Below are 10,852 nucleotides of genomic sequence, written 5' to 3' on the forward strand. Positions count from 1 at the left end.
GGTGTGATATTCTTTCCAGATACTTACAAATTTGAACTACCTTGATATGCATCTTTATATGATCTTTCACATATTTACTTTTTTTTAGGTAGGAGAACACCAAGGTGCATACAAGGTTAGATTTCTAAGCTTTTTTTTTTCCCTTTTCACTTGGCAAATAACGCCTTTTTTATTTCAATAATCTCATCATTTGATAAAATAACTTGATATATGTATCTATATTTATACAAATTAGTTTTTGGGAGTGTACGATTAAGACCACAGAACAATGGGGAGCTCTCAAATGACGCTGATTTTGCTGATTGTGTCGAATTGTTGCATGAGGTATTATGTTATCATGTTTTCTAACTTATGTTGGTAGAGATTTTGCTTGAAACTTCATTAATCAAACATTTTGATGGTATTATTATTTCAACTTAAACGGTAAAAAATAGAAGGAATAATTGGTATTTAGATACATTTGAATTTGATGTTCTTACTGAAATTTGCATCACATAAGCGTGTTTATGAAGTTGTTGCAAAACCTGTTGTAGAGGTTTTGATCACAGCTCTGTTAAAAATTTGCCGTTTAATGAAAGTATTGTGAACAGAATTGTGTTTTTCTGTTGTGCAGAGTGTTCTTGACGGATATAATGGAACGGTTATGACATACGGGCAAAACTTACATACTTGGACGACTTGGGGATGAAGATACATATGCTCTTGGAATAATGGTTCGTGCAATGGAAGATATTATACTGAATATCTCCAGAAACCGATTATATATACGTGTCCTATTTACAGGTTCTTTTTATTTCCTTAAACAATTATACCATGCATCCATTAAATGATTAAAATAAATATAGATTAACGGGTGAGATGTATAATTTGGTACTTGCAGTTATATATCGAGACGATACAAGATCTTCTTGATCCTACTAATGACAATGTATCGATATCGGAGGTATGTTCTATTTTCAGTTCTCATTGTATTGGAAACCTTTTTTATTACTATTTACTTAAAATTTGATTAAATTTTAGAGTGGCTTGCAGTGGATAAGTATTTAGTTTTTAGTGTAGGGTTGACTTAGTCATCTGATTATAGGTAAGTGTTAATTTTACTCAATATAGTCGTTTAGTTATTGAATTTAACAGCTGATAAGAAAAAAATGCCCAGAATTATGATTAATTTTGTATTTTGTGTGAACAACTTATTTATAGTTATTGTTTGTTTATTGAATGTAGTTAATGAAGATGGTGAAGAAGTGATTCTAGGCATGCCAGGAGCATGGGCTGATGATAATTTAGAAGCATGGGCTGATGATATTATAGAAGTTGCTGATCATTGCACTATTAAAATGGTGGACTTCCTGTAAATTATTCAAAAAGTTTTTAATTTTTTGACAGAGTGATGTTTTGGTCGACCTGACTTGACCCGTTTAAGAACATTGATCTCATCCTTTTCTTTTGTGTATAGTATAACCGGTCAGTAAAATAATGATTGAAAGTTTGTATGTTTTTGGAAGTTATAATTGTTTTTGGTTGTAGTTTGTATGTCCATAAAAACATCAAGTAAAATGTGCTGTCTAAATCGATAACTTGCGTTAAAATCACATAAACCTTAGAGCAGCAACGCGTGAACCCTCAATTCTTGTTAATAACTTCAACACTCTCTTTTATATGTTGAGTTGGTATTTTTGTGGTTATTGTTGTTGTATATGATGGGTTCATTTTTCATGGCAGTATAACAACTGCCTGCAATCTACCATACGTTTTGAATACTTTATTAACTTCACCCTTTGAAGTCCTGAATGTCATATTTTAACATAGGCTAAAAAATTGAGTTTTTTTTTTTTTTTTTTTTTTTTTTTTTTTTTTTTTTTTGTAAAAGTAACATATACACAAGGTGGTCATGTTATTATGTATGTCAAAATTACTTACAAGAGATTATCAGGCCAATCCTAATAGTACGCCCTCGAGGTGTGCCCTCACATTTGCCCTCGAGGGCATCGTTGGCATTCTCTTGTCCTAGGCTTGCCCTCAACCGCGCTCATATGGTTCGTCTGGACCCATTTCCTCACCAAGCATATTGGAGGACGGCATAATCTCTCTCTTGATATATTAATGCAATATTAATATGTACTCACAGCCTTTTCACTTGTACCTTTATTTATTTAATTATTTTTGTGTGGTATGTAATGAGGAGTGAATATGTCATGGTTGGTAGTGGTGTGTTATGGGAATGTCATGGAAGGAAGTGGTGAGGAAGTGCAGAGAGAAAACTGATGTGACGCTGGTGTGAAAGTAAGGTAGTATGTCATGGTTGATAGTGGTCTGAGGAGATGATTTTTTATCTTATATTCCAAATTTTTAATCAGAACAAATGTTGCAACTCTATGATTGGTTCCGTATATACAGTTAAGAATGAAGATAATAGGGAGTTTTACATAATCAAAGAAGCATAAAAGGATTCTTTCATTTGACTTGTTGAAACGATTATGTGATTTCCTAAATTAACAATAACTATGTATTAAAATAGTTGTATACATTGCGCTGTTAATCTTTTGGGGTTGATTTTCAAGATAATGCAAACTATTATCAATGTGTGAATTGATGCTAAGGGAAAACTTGAGCGGAAGTTTTGCTGGAATACTCCATATATGTCAATAATAATACTTCATCCGTCTCAAAAAACATGTTCAACTTTCTATTTTTGTTTGTTCCAAAATTATTGTCATTTTTTTCTATATAACCGTTAAATATCATTAAAGTTTCAATTATGTCCATTTTAATTTTGAAAATTTAACTTTAAATATATCAATTAATTCATTAGTTACTCTTTATAACCTCATTAAATGAAGGGCAAACTAGATAATTCATTATCATTATTATATCTTAAATCTAAAAAAAAGTCAAATATTGTAGGAACGATTAAACGGTATTAATCGATCTAATCTTCAATATCGAGTGCGGAATTACTCGATATTGGGTTTTATATCAAAAAGACTCGAACAATCAATGATCTTACGTTAATAAACGACTTTAAATGTTTAAGATCAAACCAACAGAGTGCTAGAACAACTGGAGATCGACAGCTAGGGATTGATTGAAATTCATGCACTACCAAATATGACTGTTTTTTTTATGTAGGAAGTATATTTTTTTGTTATCTTTATTTAATTAACTAATTTTTGTATGTCTTTTCAATAAACTCGTGATTTTGAGTTACTAATGTAATTCAACTTGTTTCGCCTTTTGTTTGTCTTCATGCAGCCCCATCTCTATCCTACACTTTCTTTCCAGGAAACTTACAATCTACTATCTATCTATTTTTAGATAGCAGACGATGGATACGTTCATATTCTATCTCTATCTTAATATCACTTCTCACTTTATTAATAAATAAATTCATCAACAAATAATAATCCTGATATATGTTGAATCTCTCTCTCTCTCTCTCTCTCTCTCTCTCTCTACATCCTACAGATTCCCTTCATTTCATGTTTTCAAAATAATCATATCAATTTGTTTTCTTTCAAGAATTTTCCGAAATCTCACATAATAATAATTAAATCTCCTTATAACCAAAACCCATATCAAATCTTCAAGCAATTTCTCCAATTCAATCTTTAATACGCTCCAAGTTGGTACCTTTTTTTAGGAAATTTGCATTTCCATCTTTCATGGTGTAGTAGGATATATGACAATGAATTGAATCTCATTTGTTGTGTATCGAGCCTGAAACTTGTTTAATTTGATTCTTGATCTCATATCTCGAAACCCCATTTTCCCAATTTGATCTGGAATAAGAAAATTGAGGTAAGTTTTGATTAAATTAGGGCTACACTGCTCTGCCATTATAATAAAAAATAAATTTTTATTGATAATGTATATGTATATATTTTTTTATATGTAGAAAATGGATAAGTACGAGCTTGTGAAGGATATAGGATCTGGAAATTTTGGTGTTGCAAGGTTGATGAGGAACAAAGTTACAAAAGAACTTGTTGCTATGAAATATATAGAAAGAGGACATAAGGTATATGCGATTTTCCTAGTATTTTTAATTTAATTTAACTATTATTTTTTAATGTTGTGTGGCTGATAGAATTGTTCAAACATGCTTGTGATTGTTAAAAGGAACGTTTTTTTAAAGTATTTGATTAATTATACATCTATGCCCCACTTGTGATTTGATAATTGATATTGATATTGATATTGATATTGATATTGATATTGATATTGATATTGATATTGATATTGATATTGATATTGATATTGATACTGATACTGTAATTGATATTGATAATATTAATATTGATATTGATATTGATATTGATACTGATACTGTAATTGATATTGATAATATGATTAATATTAAAATAGTTATGTGTTTTTAATCAATAGATCAATAGATAAATATTAATGTCTTATAGGCTGAATTCCTGAATATTTACTTGTTGTTTGTGTAGATTGATGAAAATGTTGCTCGAGAGATAATAAATCACAGGTCGCTTCGGCACCCTAACATTATTCGGTTTCGAGAGGTAAGTAGCCTTTAGTTGTTTTTTTTTTTTTTTGAATATGATTCATCACGTATAATTATCTGGTCCGATAGGAATTGCGACATTTACTTGTCTTGGTAAAACACTTTTTGGTCCGATCTTTATATCTCAAACGGGTCAAATAAAAAAGTTTACTATAAAGGGAATGGGTTAAATGGCTAGGAGCGTTTAAAGTTCATCTAAGTGTACTTTTAGTGCATACAACTTCCAAATGTCGTCTTTTAGTATATTTAAACTATATAATTTGTTGGGTCCTGTGCTTATAATCATGTTGGTGTATCTATAGGTCGTACTCACTCCGACCCATCTTGCTATTGTGATGGAGTATGCTGCAGGAGGAGAGCTTTTCGATAGGATTTGCAATGCTGGAAGATTTAGTGAAGACGAGGTCTAATATTTTAAAAATATCTTCACATTATTTAAATTTTTAGCCACTCTTCTTTTATGGTGTTATCTGTCGATATTTCAGGCAAGATACTTTTTCCAGCAGCTTATATCAGGAGTTCACTACTGTCATTTTATGGTAAAAGAAGCTTTTGAAAAGATCAACTCTTACATGATAATATATAAATTTGATTAACTCATGAATAAATCTTTTTTTTCAAACTATTGAAGATATGATACTTAAGTATTGACCTTGTGCAGCAAATATGCCACAGAGATTTAAAGCTCGAGAACACTCTATTGGACGGTAGCCCTGCACCACGCCTGAAAGTATGCGATTTCGGCTATTCAAAGGTGTTTTGTCAATAATAGTACATTTGAATTTGATTGTAATTTATTTATATAACGAGATGATAATTGCCTTGATTCATTTGCAGTCATCTCTGCTTCATTCGAGACCCAAATCAACAGTTGGAACTCCAGCATACATTGCCCCTGAGGTTCTTTCTCGTCGAGAGTATGATGGCAAGGTAAAAGTTTTAAGCTTTCAATAATATATGAAAGTGTTTATTTGAAATGGCAAATGGGCTTTTTGTTCCAATAATATGAACGCGTGAAATAGGAACGCTTTCATGTTTTTTTTTTTTTCCAACTAAATTGATGATGTGATTTTGTGAAGATATATTTATATAAAGCTTTAAAAGAATACTCGTATTACAGTATTGTTTTATGATAAGAAATTGTCATTTGGTGAATGTATGTATGGGAAATCAATTGTATATGTATATTTCTAAAGATACAGTGTTTATTTTATTTATTTGTTTTTTAAATAAAATCATCATATATGTTTCATTTAAACAGCTGATTTTCTGATTATAACAACGTTAAGTAACTGAAGCATATTTAAACAGTATTTCATTAAATTTGTTTTTGTTGCCCATGACCCATTTGGTCGACATATAAATTTGAGGTTCATAAAAAAAGAACTACCATTATTTTCCAATATTTTTATGTTTGTGACATTTGGTTTTTTTGTCAAATTATGATTTTGTGTTTGTTCAGTCGGCTGATGTCTGGTCTTGTGGAGTTACACTTTACGTGATGCTCGTGGGAGCATACCCTTTTGAAGATCAAGAAGATCCCAAGAATTTTAGGAAGACTATTCAAGTAAATAGCTAAATTTTAAAATTTATAATACGGAGTAACTTCTTTTATCTTATACGTTGACTTTGAGTTTTGGTTTGACTTTTACGTTTGACAGCGAATAATGGCTGTGCAATACAAGATCCCAGATTACGTTCACATATCTCAAGACTGTAGGCATCTCCTTTCTCGGATATTTGTTGCCAATGCTTCAAGGGTACGTCTCTATTTAAATTTATGATTTTTATTCAACTTTTAATTGGCTTAGCTTTAAACAACAAGAACTTTTGACTAAGGATTTGGTCAATGCATTGTCCACTTCCAATGCTATGGATGCTTGAAAATTACAAGTCAACATGTCTGCTAATGCTACCACCTACTTTGTTTACACTTAAAGTCGAGTTAAAGATATGCAACATATAACAATTACTTTTGTATATTGTGTGCCTGAAGTTAACTACTTGGACTATGATTGCTTTATTTTTCTTTCAATTATCTTCATGTGTGGGCCCGAGCTCAATCCTGTTTGTTGGATGAGATGAGTAATGGGTCAAAGATGGGTGGGTGGTTAAATCGATATAATATTGGACTATTGGTATCATGGTATGTATTGAAGGTGGATTGGGTCAACCCAACAACCATTTTGTACCTTTTTAATGAATTTTATAAGTAGTGAATATGTTTATTATGATTAACTGTAGTACTATCATAAGTAATACACTAATAATAACATTGATTTCAAAGTTGTTTTTTTTTTAAATACTTGTGGATTTTTTACCCACTCGAACCTTTTGGCCCATTTTTACTTTGAATTATTCTTTAAAATCTAAATCTCACCTATTAGAGCTACATACAACCCAAATTGATTCATATACGTATATATGGGTTGAGATTGTCATCTGTAATCAACGTATAAGTTCAGTCTTTCATTATTACCAATATCTTAATGTAGCTTTTCAAATACTCCATTTTGTTGCACTTCACTTTAATTTCTTGAGCCGAGATTATCTGATCCCAAATCTTTTTGCCGATTGAATTTACATGATCATGTCTATTTTGACTTTTTATGACATCTTTTGAATAAAGTTTGACCTTTTCTTTTCTTTTTTCCATAGAGGATTAGCCTAAAAGACATTAAGAGCCACCCATGGTTCTTGAAGAATCTGCCAAGGGAATTAACGGAAGCCGCTCAAGCTGCGTATTACCGTAAAGAAAACCCGACATTTTCAGCACAAAGTGTGGAAGAAATTATGAAAATTGTTGAAGAAGCAAAGACTCCTCCTACAGCCTCTCGTTCAATTGGAGGTTTCGGGTGGGGCCAGGAAGATGATGACGATGATGACACGGGCGAGGCTGAACCTGAAGATGATGAAGATGAATACGACAAAAGGGTCAAAGAAGCTCATCAAAGTGGAGAAGTTTGTCTTACTTAAACAGTCTTTTTAGTTATTCGGTTTGTAAAAAAAAAAAAAGTCGGTATTGCTTATGTGGAGTATAATAATTTAAGTATGTAGAACTCTTTGGCATGTTGGTTGATGAGACTATTTAGATGTCTTAATGCTATTTTGTACTTGAAAAATCTGGTTTGGGTCCTTAAATTTTCCACAACGAAACCTCTCTTCACCTCTTGACGATAAACTTCTCTACAACGAACTCGAAAATTATCACTGTCTCTCCTCTCCTCTAATCACGCCTCAATCGATGTACAATGTCGTATTTTTGACAATCAACAGTCAACTTTGTCCACTTGCTAAATAACGAATCTTTCGTTCGCTGATAAACTGGACGGCATTTGTGGTATTCTTCAAGAACTTGAAACCAAAACGATGCTCCTATACCAAATAAATTTGAATAGTGTCAACGATATATATATATATATATATATATATATATATATATATATATATATATATATATATATATATATATATATATATATATATATATATATATATATATAGTTTCTATTAAAATCCTAAAATGATGATGTCATTATTAGACTAATTCCTTTGTTAAGAAAAATCAAAAATAAAAAGAAAAAAATCTAAGTATGGTGGGTGATGTCATTAATTTAAATAATTTTGAATTAAAATTAAATCTTAATCTAAGTATCTAAGTATGGTGGGTGATATCATTAATTTAAATAATTTTGAATTAAAATTAAATCTTATTAATTAATTATTATTATTAGATCTTATTAATTAATTATTATTATTAAATCTTATTAATAATTATTTTAATTATTAAAATTAAATAATTTTGAATTATTTTAATTAATTATTTTGAATTGAGTACGAGAAGGTATAAAAGCTAGGCAGAAGGAAACAAATTCTAAATTTATATTTTAATTTACAATTTTAAAATAAAATGACAATCAATATTATCTCTTATGATTGGATGTGGATTGTTTAATATCATTTTAGGTGTTTGATGAAATTTTTAGCTGACGAGTTTCTTAGTCGGACTCTGTAGTTCCACGGGTCATTAAACTAAATAACTTTAGCATTTACGTTCACTTAATACCTAAAACATATCATTAAACTGTTTCGTTTAAACAAACTCGTGGTTCCACGGGTCATTTCACTAGTATATATATATATATATATATATATATATATATATATATATATATATATATATATAGTATCTGCGGTTCTTTTATGACCTAGAACTTTAATCTACGTACTTTTAAAAATCAGGAGTTTCAACAGACAATCGAAGTATTAAAGAAGAAGAAGGAGGAGGAGCTTAGAGCTGAAAGGGGTGAAAGAAGGTCTAAGTTAAGTAATTTGTACCACAAAGTTTGTAATGCAGATTTGGGGATCGATGGCTTAAACATGAAATATAATTGTTAAACCTTCACGGTTTAACCCGAAGAAACTTCTCGGTTCAAGATAACAAGAAAACCTTCACGGATTCTTTATTCCACGTAACAAAATATTAATAACAAAAATCTGAGTTTTCAAAACTACTACGTAACAAACAAAGAATATAAATATTGGAGGGATAGCTAAACAATAGGAGATAGAAATATAAAATAATACGTGGATAAATTTAAGAGATAAACAACTCCTAGTCAAACTCCAAGTTAATACTTATCCTTGACCTCTTTTAATTTTGTTGTTTCCAGCATCCATCTTCACGAAAAAGACTTCCCAATCATTGGGCCAAATAAGAACTTGGCCTAGTTCACTGTTGTTAGGCACGGACCCAACGTCAACATGGCCCAAATATACATCATCCTCTCCTTCTTCGAAAAGACTCGTCCTCGAGTCTGCAACTTCAAGAACGGTAACATCGAAATAATTCTCAAGAACTACACGAATAATGTATTCTTCATTGGAAGTGCTAAATATTGCAATAGGGACACGGTCCTCAACACCAATATTTTTCAAGCCCGCATCAATGTTTTTGAAATCGGCTTCCAAATCAACATCTTCATTGCACATGTTGGTGTCTTTATTAGTAACTACCTCAAACTCACTTTCATCACCAGATTTAGAAAAAGAAAAAAACTCTTCACCATCCGTATCATAGATTGGTTCTGTATCATAAATGGATTCGCCATCCTCACCATCTATATCATAGATTGGTTCAGAATCTTCATCCAAAATAGATTTCGAAACGTATTCCGGATTAAAAATTTCTTCAACCTTCATACCAATGGTCCGAAAGGGATCATCATGATGGTCCCGTCTAAATCCGATCGACGCATCAACAAATGGATTCATACTTTTCCACCGGTTCATTGTTTGATCCGAAGCATAGCGTTCATCATATTTATGATGTCGGCCCAACTCTAATTCTGCTATCCTTCGTTGCAAACGCTTAATTTCAGCATCACGAGGATCACTATCACTGCCTCTCTCGGCGAATCTATGACTCGTTCCCCTGTAATACCAACCACTCTTTTCTTGTTTAGCCATGCCTGGAATTTGATACCACATAATGCAGATTTGGGGATCGATGGCTTAAACATGAAATATAATTTTTAAACCTTCACGGTTTAACCCGAAGAACCTTCTCGGTTCAAGATAACAAGAAAACTTTCACGGATTCTTTATTCCACGTAACAAAATATTAATAACAAAAATCTGAGTTTTCAAAACTAACAAACAAAGAATATAAATATTGGAGGGATAGCTAAACAATAGGAGATAGAAATATAAAATAATACGTGGATAAATTTAAGAGATAAACAACTCCTAGTCAAACTCCAAGTTAATACTTATCCTTGACCTCTTTTAATTTTGTTGTTTCCAGCTTCCATCTTCACGAAAAAGACTTCCCAATCATTGGGCCAAATAAGAACTTGGCCTAGTTCACTGTTGTTAGGCACAGACCCAACGTCAACATGGCCCAAATATACATCAGTTTGTTTTTTTTTTTATTAGTTTAGTTTTGTTTTGGTAGTTGTTTCTAGGCTCTGACATATTGTTGTATGCCAAAGCTGGGCAGAAAGTTCTATTGAAGGCCCTGTGATGGTGAAATGGCAAATCCAGAAAGAAACAGACAACCGAGCAGCTTTACAAGCATGTTGATGGCGCATGGACGGAAGCTGAAGTTAAAGCAATTAAGGTAGTATCATTTTATTTTTCACTTTAATATCAAATTGCAAGCACTGTAGTGATCGAGGGAATCAAAATATCACACGATTTTTGTCTTCTACGTATATGTTCAGTTAGCGGTTAATTAATGTTATTAAAAAAAATTATAGAGTACAAGTAAACTGATTATGTAGAGTTATTAAGTTAGATGGATTCTTTACTTAACCGAGAAAA

General features: G+C 31.4%; 1 protein-coding gene across 1 annotated transcript; it reads left to right on the forward strand.

Moving 5' to 3' along the window:
• The first annotated feature begins 3,443 nt into the window (after positions 1 to 3,443).
• Positions 3,444 to 7,574, forward strand: LOC139852013 (serine/threonine-protein kinase SRK2A-like). The gene is made up of 10 exons (XM_071841228.1): positions 3,444 to 3,798; positions 3,896 to 4,018; positions 4,452 to 4,526; positions 4,831 to 4,932; positions 5,014 to 5,067; positions 5,190 to 5,282; positions 5,366 to 5,458; positions 5,991 to 6,095; positions 6,190 to 6,288; positions 7,187 to 7,574. Exons 2-10 carry the CDS (start codon positions 3,899 to 3,901, stop codon positions 7,502 to 7,504), a joined length of 1,059 nt encoding a protein of 352 aa, XP_071697329.1. The 5' UTR covers positions 3,444 to 3,798; positions 3,896 to 3,898; the 3' UTR covers positions 7,505 to 7,574.
• Positions 7,575 to 10,852: the final 3,278 nt, after the last annotated feature.

Source organism: Rutidosis leptorrhynchoides, chromosome 6 (assembly GCF_046630445.1).
Source record: "Rutidosis leptorrhynchoides isolate AG116_Rl617_1_P2 chromosome 6, CSIRO_AGI_Rlap_v1, whole genome shotgun sequence".
Lineage (NCBI taxonomy): Eukaryota > Viridiplantae > Streptophyta > Magnoliopsida > Asterales > Asteraceae > Rutidosis > Rutidosis leptorrhynchoides.

Bases quoted from the DNA above. Each gene is read 5' to 3' on its own strand.
- LOC139852013 (XM_071841228.1), top strand. From the start codon at position 3,899: ATGGATAAGTACGAGCTTGTGAAGGATATAGGATCTGGAAATTTTGGT. The intron at 4,019-4,451 runs GTATATGCGATT...TTGTTTGTGTAG, and splicing joins ATATAGAAAGAGGACATAAG to ATTGATGAAAATGTTGCTCG. The intron at 5,068-5,189 runs GTAAAAGAAGCT...GACCTTGTGCAG, and splicing joins TTCACTACTGTCATTTTATG to CAAATATGCCACAGAGATTT.